This window comes from Stenella coeruleoalba (assembly GCF_951394435.1).
Source record: "Stenella coeruleoalba genome assembly, chromosome: 12".
In the NCBI taxonomy this organism is placed as follows: Eukaryota; Metazoa; Chordata; class Mammalia; order Artiodactyla; family Delphinidae; genus Stenella; species Stenella coeruleoalba.
This window is the reverse complement of record NC_137158.1, coordinates 63,986,405-64,001,834: the sequence shown is the minus strand read 5'-3', so window position 1 is coordinate 64,001,834 and position 15,430 is coordinate 63,986,405. Positions and strand designations below refer to the sequence as shown.

Sequence of the window (15,430 nt, the reverse complement as noted above, 5' to 3'; positions counted from 1 at the left end):
AATTCATAATATATAATTGGGAGATGTTCTCTTCCATCAAGTGTATTTAAACCTATAGTCTAAGAACTCTTTCTGAATGGTGGTATGATTCACTCAATTCAGCTGTAATTACTAAGAAATCTCCACAATCAAAAATTGTTTTATAATAACAATGTTTTCAGTGGGGAAAATGAATTTGGGACAGGAGATTTTCTGACTCAAAATTGCAAAATTATTTTCCTGTACAATTTCAACAACAACAAAAGTTTTATACCTATAAGCATGTAAAACCTAACATCACTAAGCAAATTCAGCCTTTAAAGATATCTGACTTTTTCCTGAAGAATATTCCCCATTAATATTTTTAATTTTTTGAACATATATTCTGGAATGAGCATAAGAATTTTTATGGAGGAATACAAGCAAATGTTAACAGTAGTTCTATAGGAGGAGGGGAATGAGCACTTACTTTTACTTGGCATGTTTCTGTTTTGTCTGCATTTCTTTACTACGTATATGCTCAAACAGGAATTATCGAGATACCATTTCTGTTTTCTCTTCATAAATTTATTTTTTGAAAGTTATAAAAGAAGCAAGAAATAAAGAGCTGATATTATCTTGTCAATCACCACAAATATTTATGATTAATTAACACATTCTTATAACTGTTACTCAACCTTTGTTCTGATAAAGCAACCAAAAATAAAGCCATCTAAGCAAAGCAGTTCAGTAGCTAATAAAAGGAGCTAGACTGGTTCCCAACTTTGAAAGATTTATAACTGGTTATGATCTGCCTAAGACAGACCATTAATCATTAATTAATCATTAATTAACCATACTTATTCATTAATAGTTGTGCTTATAAAATTCACAGTATGAAAAGTCATACTGTGGCAGATATTATAATATCACTGAGAATTAATATTCCATATCCTTAACCACATGAATATAACCTCTAAATGCCTTCCAACATACTGTTTCCCCACTGGGAATGATTCTACCTTCTAACCATGGGAAGAAGGGAGTGTTATTCTTGTTATCTCAGCTTCTACTCCCCATCACCTTACGGAAGGACCCTTCCACTGAACTTGCTCATGTAAAGTCAGGACAACAGAAGGGTGACAGGATAGACTGGCAGAAAGAAAAGGTAAGAGGAGGAAAGTACAAGAGCTGTGACGGCAGGGTTACAGGGTGTGAGAAGGTCAATGGCCAGGGGAGACCCACTCCAGAGCAGCCAGGGGCGAGTGAAGATGAGGACAGCTATTTAAATGACCATTTGGCAGGTGGACCAAGCTGTTTTAAATGGCACTGCAGAGAAACTGTGCAATGTTTCTCTTCAAATTATATATAAAGTAGATTGTTCAGATTATACATGATTTAGGAATCGGCCAACAAACCAAATTTGTAAATCCTTATGCAAACAGTACAAAGTGTAATTTTAAATTTCTATAAAATGACTTTTCTCTACAAAAAACATAGAGACATATAAATGTAAGTATCTGCTTTATCTTAGAATTGCTGACATGAATCAAAAGTAAACAGTTAGGAAAAAAGATCATACCAAACATATTCTTGCTATGGCTTAGTGGCAATGAATTAAAGAGACTATCCCTAAAAAGAGGGTAAATATCAAGCAAAGGAGGTTGACTGTGTGCTAGACATTTTACATGTTTCCTTATTTCATGCTGACAACAACCCCATAAGTTAGACATTCTTAGCCCCATATTACTGATGCGAAAACCCATCGCATCACCCTGACGCCCCACAATCGGCCACTGAAGAGAGTTTCCAAATTCAATCAAGTCTGATGCCAAAGCCCTCACTTTGTCCCTTACCTCTCACCTCACCAAAAAGGCACACGTTAAGTCAAAGGTTTAGAAGCAGCCCAGGCTAATTCTTACCTAGAGACTGAGAAAGAATGAAAGAGTCTCAAGAGTTCAAATAGGAATGCAGTCCCTTTTCTTCTCCAAATCTAAGGTACACAGTGCCACCTACTGGGGAAAGTGAGGCCACCATTCCCTACAAATAACGCTTTTGGTAAATGAATTCTTTACCTGAGGCTGAAGCAAAGCAACCAGGGATGTGGGGCGACCAGATCGTGCTATAAATGACACTTTCATGGCCGCTAAAGGTGCACAGAGACTTTCCAACAGTTGGGTCCCACTACAAACAAATGAACAGATCAGTTACCTAACAGAGGCAAATTCATCATGCTTTATATTACCATATATATGTATCTACATACACACACAGTATACATATATATCTCAAGGATTTCTTTAAAGTCTTTTTTTTTTTTTTTTTTTTTTTTTTTTTTTTGCGGTACGCAGGCCTCTCACTGTTGTGGCCTCTCCTGTTGCGGAGCACAGGCTCCGATGCGCAGGCTCAGTGGCCATGGCTCACGGGCCCAGCCGCTGCGCGGCATATGGGATCCTCCCGGACCGGGGCACGAACCCGTGTCCCCTGCATTGGCAGGCGGACTCTCAACCACTGCGCCACCAGGGAAGCCCAAAAGTCTATTTTTATATAAAGCAAGATGATATTTAAGGGGCCAAAATAATCAACACTGAGCTAATTATCAGTTTATAGCTAGAAGATTAGAAAATTTTAAATTCTAATAAATGCTTTAGTGTATTTTTTGAAAAGAAAATTAACTGCCTAACTGAAAAGCAATAGAAGTATGTTCCAGAAAAGAAAAAACTTCAGTGGAAGCTTTGAGGAAGGGAATATTTGGTTTTAAATACAGTAATGTGGACATACCAGTTTGATAGTTTGATCCCACGAGCCAGACACCACAAGCTGTTCACATCTGGTTTGACTCCAATCAACACTGTACACCTAAAAACATTTTAAAGTGTCATTTAGAATGCAAAAGAGCATCAAGTTCAATATTACATTTAACTGTTTGTAACAGTGACAGCCAGTTAGAACAACTAATTCACTTCGTTGAAACATCAAATAAAGTCCTGCAAATCTCAATATGGTGTCTGAGAAAGGGAAAGGTCATCTTGTCCGTTCCTCCAGCCTTACCCTTAACAGATAAGACTCCATTCTACTTTAGCAGGATCCTACAGAATATTTCCAAAACCTTCTTCACTAAAACAAATTATACATATTTTTAAACCTACCAACAAACCCCTGTTTGCAGCACCCTGAAGAAATGTCAGAGCAGATTAGAAAGTTAGTCATCTAAAAAAGCTTGCCAGGTCAATGTTTATCAGAAAGCATTAAAATTCAATTAATATCCCTTTCTGGTCTTTCTTTGAAAAAGCTTATCGGAATGACGTGATACTTTCAGATCTCTTGGTAAACAGCTTTAGTTATCCAATGCTGCTCTCAGTAAACCACTTCAAATGAATTATATGAAAACTTATGGAAATACTTTTAACTCTGTTATTTGATACAACGGATTATATACAGATCACTACTGGAAGCTAAGTTCAACCAAATATGTGTATAATTAAACTTTACAAAAGTAGTCCTGCCATGGACCTGAGTATGCCATTAAATGTGATCAGCCAGCAGGTTATTTTGATTCTAAAAACTCTACCATATTTATGCAGAAAGCATGACTGTCTGGGGTTTGTTGTGGCTTAAGTATGGATTCCCTGTTCTCTGCTGCCTAGTGCTATGCCTAGCCATGTTGGAACCTGAGTTTAAAACAAAAAATAATTGGTAATACCGATTATGTCCTTACTTAAAACTTTGATATTTTGTTCATCGTAGATTTTTCTTACATTAATTTTGATTTTTTAAATACTGCATTAAGAGATTATTTATCTTGACTACTGAGCTTTTGGGGCCCCCTTAAATTATGTACTTAAATTATGTGCTAAGGTGAGTGTTTCACCACCCAGTTCTGGCCCTGCTGCGGCCCATATTCTTGCACAAGAGAGAAAAGCAGCTGGAACACTAAAGAAATCATGATCCAGCAACAGAGAGTAGCTCATAAAGTATACAGAAAGGTCAGCAAAATCCAAAGTGCTGCTGCAGCCATCTGTCAGTTATGGATGGAAAAAGGCAGGCTCGGAAGCAATCAGGGAAGAGCTTGAGACCTAAAGAGGTTGATTTTACCCTCTAGGCCAGGGCTCAGCAAGTTTCTTCTGTAAAGGGCCATATAAATATTTTAGGCCTTAAATATTTATATAATAACTATATTAATATATTTATTCTATTCATAATAAATATACTATGGGCCATTTGGTCTCTGTCACAACTACTAAACTCAGCCTTGTAGAGCACCAAGTAGCCACAGATGATACTTAATAAATGGGCATGGCTGTGTTCCAATAAAACTTTACAAATCAGAGAGTGGGCTGGATTTGGCTTTGGCCCACGAGTACTAACTGGCCAACCCCTGCTCCAAGCTGATGTGAACAGTCAAAAATAACCACAATAGGAAATCTTTATTGAGCACCTACTGTTTGCCAGATGTTGTCATAAGCACTTTACATATTTTATCTCATTTCATCTTCACTTCTGTGCAGTAGATACCGTGCCAAGGCCCAAAGAGGTTAAGTAACTTGTCCAAATTCCCACAGCTGGTAAGCTGCAGAGCTGAAGTCTGAACCTGGGCAGCCTAATCGCAGAGTCCACCTTAATCATGATGCTAGGCTATCTCTACAATATGTTGCATGACGGCGCTTTAAAATGGAACTTTTCAGTGACCTTGCACTGTGATATTAAGGAAATAAAACCCTGCCCTTGTTGGTATCACCCTTCACTGGAGCTCCATTTGGGCCCAGACTGATTGCATTTTGTTTTCATGAATTATCCATACCCATGTTAAAGCCCCTACCTATCTATCTACTTGGTGAACCCCCGCTCATCTGTCAAGACTCAGCCCCTTTAAATCTTCTGTGAAGTAAGCCTCCCTGATGAAGCCCTCAGGCATCGAGGCGTCAGATGCTGCCTTCTGTGCACTCCACAGCATCTTGCACCTACTCCTAGTTCAGCATGCACCATGCGTCACTGAATTCAGTGTTAAATAACTGCCGCACCCGCTATATTCTGGAAGAACCATCATAAACAGAACCATCTTGTTCATGCTCATTGCAATCTAACAGGCACTCAAGAAACTGAGTTAAAATGATTTAACCAACCAAATTTATCTCCACAACCTGTGCTGTTGCTAAGTAGTTATAAAGAGCTACTGTTTTCATTTTAGAGGATAACTGAACAAATACAATTAAAAGATAACATCATTAGCTCAGACTCCTCTGCCTCTACACATTTCCAACATGACAGAGGACTTGAAACCTGACAACTTCTCACCTTTTAAAACTGCAAGAGCCTCCGCGGGCTCAGAGAGAACCCAGCCCCAGTGAGAACAAGAGACACGACGTAAGAAAACTATGCTGATACCAGGGCTGCTGCCAGCTCTTCTATGTGATTCATAACAAAGTGGCAAGCACCAGGGTCTAGGACAAAATCAAGCATAGGACATACATGGTGAGGTTAAAAATGGGATAAAAAAGAAGGAAATAAAGGTGACTCAATCAACATATACTTTTTGTTTGTTTGTTTTACTGTGTTTAATATACTAGGACATGGGAAAGAAACTAACAGTATAAGCCAGGATATTGTGTTTAAAACACAAAAATGAAAACTGTAGACCATAAATACAAAAGCTGGAGGGATGGAAAATTCAGCTTGATGCCCAGAAGAGAGGTATCCTAGCAGGGCCCTGAGGGCTGGCTAAAATGTCAACAGCAGAAAGCAGAGGTGAAAATAGTGACCAGAAACTCCCCCAAAGACATAAACGGGGACATAAAGCACCCTAGGGATTATAGGACTAGTGAACGACTGCAAGATAACACCAAGGTTTTGTGCCTCAGAACTGTCAGTGACGGTGGCATTAACAAAGCTGGACGACTGGAGGAAGGGAGATAATGTGTAATTTTAGACACAGTGAGTTTGCGGTGACAGCCTGACAGTCAAGTGGAAAAGTCTAGGAAGAACAGGGTTTGGGCATTAACCTCAAGCCCTGAAAAAAAGTTTACAACCAGAGAGATGTTTGGGAGGCAGCTGAAAAAGGATGACTAGATTCCATTATCCCAACCTCAAGTCACATAACTATTCAATACATATTTATTAAGCACTTACTATGAACAAGGCATGTGGGAGGGAGAGTATAGTGTTAGACAAGACAGATAAAAGCCCCAGCCTTCATGGGTCTTATACTTTAGCAAGGGAAGATAGGCTGTAAGTATAAATACACAATTTCAGGTTGTGATTTTTTAAAAACTACTAAGAAAAATAATGTAAAGTAAGAAGACTAGAAAATAATAACAAGGGCGGGAGACTAGAAAGCACATCTCACATTAGTCTACTCTTACATATTTTCCCTATTCCCAATTCCCCCCTCCACTCCCACTCAAATAGTGGACACGGGAAATATAAAAAGAAGAGAGATATGCAGCTATGCTTTAAAAGCAGGGTCCTCTAAAGGCCTATCTTAATGAAATTACTCTTGGTAGAAAGAAAATTGAAGAAAATTAATTGGGAAACTACACAAAGAAAAACGAAAAACACTGAAGAATATTTTGTGCTGCTTTATGAAATCTGAACTTCATCAGAACCACAGTTTGAGGAGGACAAATTTTATTACTGAATCCAATTCCCAAAGAGCTCATTTTTAATCTACTGTACAGTGTTGCCCTTTTTAAGTTGGTCTATTTAATTAAAAATCATCAAATAAAAACTGTGTCCAGAATGTTCATACTTATCTGTATCAATACAAAGGAAAGGGACACTGACTTTTAATTACTGAGCGATTAGAAAGGGCTACAGGGCTTCCCTGGTGGAGCAGTGGTTGGGAGTCCGCCTGCCGATGCAGAGGATGCGGGTTCGTGCCCCGGTCCGGGAGGATCCCACATGCCGCGGAGCGGCTGGGCCCGTGGGCCATGGCCGTTGGGCCTGTGCGTCTGGAGCCTGTGCTCTGCAACGGGAGAGGCCGCAACAGTGAGAGGCCCGTGTACCACAAAAAAAAAAAAAGAAAAAAAAAGAAAGGGCTACATATTTCTTTTAATGTAAAACTTAAATTTTTTTTCATTATAGATATTTTAAAATGCACATAAGAGTAGAGAGAATAGCATAATAAATCCCCAGGTATCCATCACATACCTTCCATAATTATCAATATTTTACCCATCCTGTTTCATCTGTTCCATTACTTACTGGAGTATTTTAACATCAGACCATTTCACTCACAAATACTTCAGGAGAAAGAATGTCTTCACCTTTTACATGAGCACAAGGCCATTTTCACATCTTAGATTAACAACAGTTCCTAACATCGTCTAATACTCAGTCCATATTCATAGTTCCCTGATTGTCTCAGAAACGTCCTTTTATAGTTGGTTTATCTGAATAGGATCCAAACAAAATCCATATTTTATACTTAGCTGTTATGTCTCTTAAGTTATTTCTAATCTAGGAAAGTTCCCTTTCCCACCTTGGTTCAGGTCCCCCTACCCCACCAATGACATTTACTTGTTGAAGAAACAAAGTTATTGGTCCTATGGAATGTTCTAAATACATTCTGGATTTGGCTAATTGTTTCCTCATGGTGGTGTTCAACTTTTTCCTCTACCCTTCCTATTTTCTTTAAATTGGAAGTTAGATCTAGAGGTTTGATTGATTCAGTTCAATCTTTTTTTTAGCTTTCTATTGTATTAGGAGGTGTGTAATTTCTGGTTGATCCACTTCTGGTGATCCTAAGATTGTTCATAAGATGGGTCACTTTTAAATTAATGGTTTTAGCATCCACAGATAACCCTTGCCTAGGGTCATTATTTCATTAGGGGCTACTAAATGGTGATTTTCTAATTCTATTATCCCTTCTACATTTACTAGGTAGAATTCTATTACAAGAAAATTTCTGCACCAACGATTTGATTACCCCACAGTGAAATTCATACAGGAAAAGCAGGATAAATGCCTTGATTCTTTACCTTTATTTATAAATTCATGATCAAAAACTTTAAATGGATCAAATATCTTTTAAAATTTTTCAGCAAACTGATAAGCCTCACTATTTGACAATGAAGACAAATTTTAACTATTTTAAAAAACTGTAATAACAACACTGAGAATTAGATGCTGAAATGAATATTAAACTGAGTCTGTCATCTTTAAAGTCACTTTTAACTCACTCTCAACAGCACAGTGCTATAAGCCATGAAGTCAGAAACAAAATTCTCAATTACTCTCTTTTTTCTCCTTCTTGCTGAACTTTTTAAAATTTTCTTATTCTTCCATTCTTATTATATATTCAGCAGCAGCCTAAGCTGAAGGCATTTTATGGGGCTCAAAAGACATAATGGCCTCTGCAGTTAAATAATACAGAGAAGAATCCGATTCCTGCTTTGATGCTAAGTTTAGAAGCCATGCAAAGGGAAACCTTCCATGTTTTTCTTTCTTTCATTTCACCAGGACCTTTATTCCTTAAGGCCTAAAATATATCTAGGTCTTGGAATTTTCCTTTTTGCTTCAGTAAGTACTTGTCTGACTATCTGAAAACTGACTGTTGGACTTCATTCAACACTATTTGTTGAATATTCAACAAATATTTATTAGCTCCTCAAAACTCTATTTGACCTTAAATCAATCCTTTTAAGTGTTTCTGCATATTTGGTATAAGAGACAAACTTTAAATAAATGCTGTATTTCTCTTTAATGAAAAATGCCAAATATTTGGTATAATACTACTGAGCTTTAGACTGATCACCAGAAATTCTTTAACAATCTCATGGAGGACAACCTTTCTGAGGGTCCTACAGTTCTCTGCTCGTCATCCGCCTTGGTGTGGTTCAACTTTTACTAACAATCGTGAGAAAGACAAGAAGTAATATTGTGGCACATAGTGATGGGGACTCCCCAACCACCAATCTCCCTTTCTCCTTGCTCACAGAACCCCAGTTTTGCCCTTCAGGAAAAGCTCTGTCCTTTCCTCATCCCAGGGGTGAATCTTACTTAGATGAAAGTATGAGTGGTGACTTGTTTCCCTCACAAGTGACAGAGTTACGACTGGGCATGTGATGAGATGATAACTGGAATTCTGTGGAGCGTTAGAAGAAAGAAACCCACCAAGGAGAGCAGAGCGGAAAGGCAGGAGAAACCCGGGTATCTGATGACATTGCCAAGCCTAAATTAAACAAACCTGGACCCATTCCCAGCTCCATATCCTTGGTTATGTGAAATAAAAAAACTCGGATCGTTGAAAGCACTTTTAGTTTGGTTTTCTCTTATGGTAACAGCCAAGGCATCTAACTGATACAAAATGCTTATCTAAAATTGCATTTGAGGGCTTCCCTGGTGGCGCAGTGGTTGAGAGTCCGCCTGCCGATGCAGGGGACACGGGTTCGTGTCCCGGTCCGGGAAGATCCCACATGCCGCAGAGCGGCTGGGTCCGTGAGCCATGGCCGTTGAGCCTGCGTGTCCAGAGCCTGTGCTCCGCGACGGGAGAGGCCACAACAGTGAGAGGCCCACATACCGCAAAAAAAAAAAAAAAAAAAAAATTTGCATTTGACAAGAAAATGAGGAAGGACAACCTAGAACAACAGTCTGAAAAAACAAACAATAAATAAGTCTTCAGTTCAAAAAACCAGCTACATAATTATAGAATGATGTAAACCACTGGTTTAACAATAGTACAAAGATCTTTACAAGTGGACTGAAAGTAACCCAGCACTACAACGTGGCTAAGGAAAATGCACAGCCATGTTAGGTAATATCATCAGAAACAGAGGCTCAAGATCATGGTGGCGAAGTCATATAAAGCTCAGCACTAATAAACACATTTCTGGAATAAATCAGGTTTTACAACATTAAAAGCAACACTGTAAAACAAGAGATCACCCAAAGGAGTTTACCAGGAGGGTGAAAGATATAGAGACCGTGTAACCTGAGGACAGGTCGAAAGAACTACAAATGTACAGTCTGGAAGAGGGAAGACTTACGGGGGCATGACAGCGATTTTCAAGGAGTCTCCTGGAAAAGAGGGACTGCACTTGGTCTCGCCATGTCAGAGAAGGGAATTTGAAGCAACGGTTCGTTGATATTGAAGGTAGATTTAGGCCTAAGAGAGCAATTATCTAACCAATAGAGCAATCAAAAAGTCAAATAAATTATCACATGAGATAGTGAAATTCACTTTCACTGAGCTGAAGTAAAGACTGCGTGACCATCAGACGGAACATTCTCGAACAGTATTTTCCAGAGTAGTAGCAGTACAAACACCATTGGTTGTACGAGAGATGATTTTAACTGGTACATACATTTTATTTTATTCGTTATAAATTTATTTTACCATACATGAAATAAATGTACATACTAAGCTATCAATTCCATGGTTTCATGAATATGTGCTGTTTTAGAATAAGTGAAATAACTACGTAAAGTTCATTTAAAGGAAAACATTAAATCAGTATCTACCATTTAATAAAACTGGATATATTATTTCACGATTTGTTAGCTACAGCCCTAGAATTTATATAGATAAGCAATACAAGGCCCAAAGATTTAAGAAAAAGAAAGAAAACTTTTGAGAGGAAAAATATTTTTAAAAAAGAAAGAAAAAAAGAAAAGAGAAAAAAAAAGAAAGAAAAACATTAAGTTAATCATAATCTAAGTGGTATAAGAAAATGGCAAAAATCATGAAGGTACCAAAATGTCTGAATTTTGGACATGCTGCTTTGTGGGGATTTTTGCACTGAACATGCTGAAACTAAAGTTCCTCCTTTACCAAAGTTGTCTTGGTATTCAGTGGTTCTATGAAAACACGATCATTTATAACTACATTTATTCAAAGAGCCTCCTTTACAATGAAATGGAGGAACTAAAATTTTCTATTATTTTCAGTCAGATCTTAGAGATATTCATTTTTAATAGCTAGAACTATAAAAATGATGTCTAGAATCCTCACATAACCTATTATGTGTCTATTATTACAAAAGACTAACATTCTTGCACCTAATAAGCATTTACTGAGGTCTTTCCATGAGCCAGGCACAAATTTGAAAGTAAATTTGCAAGTTTTCATTTGAAGCATCTATTGCTACCTTGAGAAAATTCTTAAAACATTTAAGGTAAAACACCAAAAGAGAATGTCTTTACCATCATGTTCATGAAAAGTATATATGTATTTTAATATGACTGAAGGCCAAACTATTCTCTATGCTACCCATACACACACACGATATCTAGCACATGTAAGAGATTTAGTTTTTAAACTTCTTCGGTAAGCTCTGCCTTATAGTCAGTATTTCAAGCTCTTGCTTCCATATATTCTGAAAATCCTTAGGAATCATAGTGAAGTCCTAAAGGCAATCTTACGATGTCTCTGTGAAAAGTCCACCTACCTCTATCTTAAGGCAGCGTATGGAGGCATATCCTTCCTTACAGCGTAAAGAAAGCAATGCGCCTCTGGAGGAACCGGCGCCATGGTATACTTCCTGCCGGAGGCGTTTTTACTGACTAATGAGAAGCCTGACCTTTTCTTCTTTTCCAGCTCCTTAGGCTAAAAGGTACTTTATGTTTGAATAATCAAATAACAAGTGACATCTAACATGTACACATGTACAAGAAACACTAAAGCTTAAACTTCTTGTCCCCTGAAGACATCTCCCCATGTTTCCACCCCCAAATGGATTTCAACCAAAGAAAAACAATCAGCCCAGAAAGATTCCCTTCCTACCTCCTGAGTGTGTTCCTTGTAGACCTGCAGTGGCCCTGTGGCTCTGGCAGTGTCCCAGAGCTGTAACGAGCCATCACCACTACAGGTGACCAGGATATGCTCATTATTCTCACTCCAGGTCACGTCAAACAAACCATCGTTCCAGTCAAAGCTACACCAGGAAAATTAAAACAAAAAAATCTAGTTACATAGGCAGCTGAACATAAAATAACAATCATTGCTTTTTTTTTTTTTTTTTACAGTTTATCACCTATTTTAACTCACATTATCTCACATGGGCTTCACAAATATGGGAGATTCGTAGAGCAGCCACTTGCCAGATTCAGAAACAACTTCAGAGAGCTTAAAAGAACAGCCCAGTCACAGAGCCAGAAAACTGCACAGCTAGGTTAAAATCAGGGCTCCCAACTAGAAATACGGCACCATTTACATGAGGACATGCTGCCACACCTGGGTGCTCACTGCTTTCTGTGTTTCATAGGAGGGAAGAACAAGCACTTGAAAGTACTAATTTAGATCAATAATTTCAGTGTTTCCCATAAATCTTTCACCTGAGCTATCAGCAGGTAGTTATTTTCTGATGAAATTTCCTTTCCTTTCTCTACCCTTGACTAACTCTGATGGAGACGTTAATGAGTCTAACAGTCACACAGACAAGACAGGCATGGAAAGAAGAAAGGGAAAGAAGCGATAATCCACAAAATGGATAATTAGCTCCTGAATGAGTAAAGCTAAAGTACATTAAGAAGAAAGCAAAGATAGGAATGTCAAACAGTATACCAACTAGCTCACATTTTTTTATGTTTAAGTTTTACAATGTATAAGTGAATACTAAGAGACAAGAGCTTTAGAAGAAAAGTGACATAATCACAAGTTCATGGCAAAAATAAGCTCTATACTATGCAAATCCTGAAGGTTCTTTTATACGGCAAATTAAAACATCTTATTGATCACAAAGATTCAAAACTAATTCTATTAAGGTCTTAAAAGCAACAGAGAACACATATAAGTTTAATAGTTAGAGTCATCTTACCTTCTAAAAAGCCTAAGCCCAGATTCATTTTGATCCAGTATTAGCAGGGTTCCACAGCCTAAGGAGAAAAATGCTGAGGTCATGCTGTTGAACCCGCTGGGGGACCATGTCAAGGCAAAGAGGTATCAAGTACTGAGTACCTAATTTTACAGTCACAAATTTCAAGTTACTTGAGGCCATGTATACAAAATGATCAGGACCGTGCTCTCCATTTCTGTCTCTCTCTCTACATTGTGCTTAATTAAATATTAAGCTTACCATCTCACCTATGCTTGGAATCCAGACACAGCTCTAACAGGGGAGAGATATTTAAGTGCATACTCTATGGCCAGGCAGGATGACAGGCACACAAACCTTCCAAACAGGTGTTATCATCCCTATTTACAGGTGAGAAACCTCAGGCTAAAAGACCCCAGGGATTGTGTATCTTCTACATCACACTGCCTTCACAATAAATCTACAATACCTTCTGGGACTTCCCTGGTGGCACACTGGTTAAGAATCTCCCTGCCAATGCAGGGGACATTGGTTCAATTCCTGGTCCAGGAAGATCCCACATGCCACGGAACAACTAAGCCCGTGCACCACAACTACTGAGCCTGTGCTCTAGAGCCGGCAAGCCACAACTACCCAGCCCGTGCACCTAGAGCCCACGCTCCACAAGAGAAGCCACCGCAATGAGAAGCCTGTGCACTGCAACAAAGAGTAGCCCCCTCTTGGTGCAACTAAAGAAAGCCCGCGCACAGCAACGAAGACCCAACGCAGCCAAAAATAAATAAATAAATAAATTTATTTTTTAAAAAATAAATAAAATAAATAAAGAGTACTGGTTCCATACTTTAAAAAATAAAATAAATTCAGCATGGAATTTTAAAACAAAATGCCTACTGGAACTCACCACGTACTTGGTGCTAAAATGCTGAACACAACATATCATTATCTACCAAAGAGGAATTATTTTACTAAAGGATCAGCATATTTTAAAAGTTATATTTGTTTTTGGGTTGAAGGAAAGAAAACTATTAAATATGACTGACTTAAAAAAACGTTAAGGCGTTTTTTTAAGGATCTAATTTAAAATATCATTACAAACTCACGAGTCTTCAACCTAAATGGTAGGCAAGTATTGTAAACCTGAATTTGCAACCACTAAAAGCTAATGGTGAAAATATTAAGGCAAATATTTCTCTCCCTCTCAGTTTCAGAAATCACTAAATCACTGTAGGACCCAACAAAAAATCCTGTCGAGAGCTGACATTATGCAATGAATTTTTTCATAGACCTTCAGTGCGTATACAACAGCTACGAGATGAATTAAAAGAAAGCCCGTAAGTCAAGAATAGAACCCCGCCTTTCAACCTAGTCCAGGACCAGAGATCATTAACCTGAACCTCTTAACTGCCTGCAAATGTTTGTATTCCTCCGGAGACAAGAAAAAGCGAGAAAAGAACGTGAACAATGTCGTGTTGGCACTTGCGGGGAAACTCCTGGCGTCTGCTCGGGAGCATCCTTAAGATGCACAGCCGGAATGCAGCCTGTGGGGAATGTGGTCCAATTATTGGGTACTGGGGTGACCCTGCAGACCGTCTTCCAAGAGCTGTTGGTCCCGTCGGACCGGTAGAAGGGGCCCTACAGGTTCAGCCCGCTCTCCGCAGGGCCACGTGTACCTGGAGGGGTGTGTGTCACTAGGGGCGATGGTGTCGGTGCGCTCTAAGGCATAAGAACTAGGGGCACTAGGCATCTTCCACACGCTACTTCCGCACTGTAACTGGAAAAGATGATGGACTCGACTCTAAACCAACTCCCCACCCTGGACAAAGGCGGTCAGGGAGCCAGGCGTTCCTCCTCTGCTTCCCCTGGTGTTCTTTTCTGGCGCCGTCTACTGTCGGAAGTGCTTTTGGACCACCAGAGGGCGCTGGCGCTCAGCTGGAACCCGCCCCCGCCCCGGCGGCTCAGCGCGGCCCGGCCTCACCCGCGATGCCGTAGTGCTGCGCGGTGGCGCAGGCCAGGCGGCCCGGCAAGTACGGGGAAAACTCGGCTGCATAGCCGTGGCGGCCGGTCACCCGCAGCGTCCGCACAGCTCCGCCACGCGCCGCGCTCATCCCGCCCGCCGCCTGCGTGCCTGGCCGCCCCAACCGCCGAAGCCCTTCCGAGTTGGAGGCGACCGGTCCGGACTCGCTAAGAGAATTAGAGATCCTAGAAGCTGAGACGGAAGTGAGGACACTGGGTGCCCTGAATGCTAGGTTTCGATTGGTCCGCAAAGGAAAGGGAATTGACTCCGACGGAGGCCATTTTTGTCTTGGGCAAAACAGATGCTTGGCGCCCGCTGTGACGAAGTAGACGTGAGGGCAGTATTTCTGAGAGTTAGGTGGTGATTCTGACACCTTCTGTTTTTACATATCAGCCTCCACTGCGGGATATCTGGCTTTTATTAATTTATTGACCTTTTGAAAGACTGGCATCAGGAAATGTGGCTGATGATTACAAAATGAGACAAGTTACAGCAAAGTCTGAAACCGTGCTGCGAGTCCAGAAGGCAATTGAGCGCCGTGTTGCCCGAGGTAAATTAAAGCAAAGTTAAATCAGCGGTAGTCAAGCTAAGGCAAAAAAACATCGTAAGAAACTAACTTAAAATTTTTAAAAAATTCTTCCTATATTTATTGTATAGTAGTAAGTGCTCAGATGCCAGAGATGAAAACGAAGGCTCCTTCATCCATTCA

The 15,430-nt window shown here is 39.6% G+C and overlaps 1 protein-coding gene across 1 annotated transcript in view; it reads right to left on the bottom strand.

Moving 5' to 3' along the window:
* PEX7 (peroxisomal biogenesis factor 7) overlaps positions 1–14,896 on the bottom strand; it is an 88,279-nt gene extending 73,383 nt beyond the window's left edge. Inside the window, exons 1-5 of the mRNA XM_079939708.1 lie at positions 14,683–14,896; positions 12,711–12,768; positions 11,678–11,828; positions 2,740–2,817; positions 2,034–2,142 (exon numbers count right to left, since the gene is read on the bottom strand). Coding sequence (XP_079795834.1) covers positions 2,034–2,142; positions 2,740–2,817; positions 11,678–11,828; positions 12,711–12,768; positions 14,683–14,812 — 526 coding nt within the window. The 5' untranslated portion in view covers positions 14,813–14,896. The remainder of the gene's footprint in view (positions 1–2,033; positions 2,143–2,739; positions 2,818–11,677; positions 11,829–12,710; positions 12,769–14,682) is intronic.
* Positions 14,897–15,430: the final 534 nt, after the last annotated feature.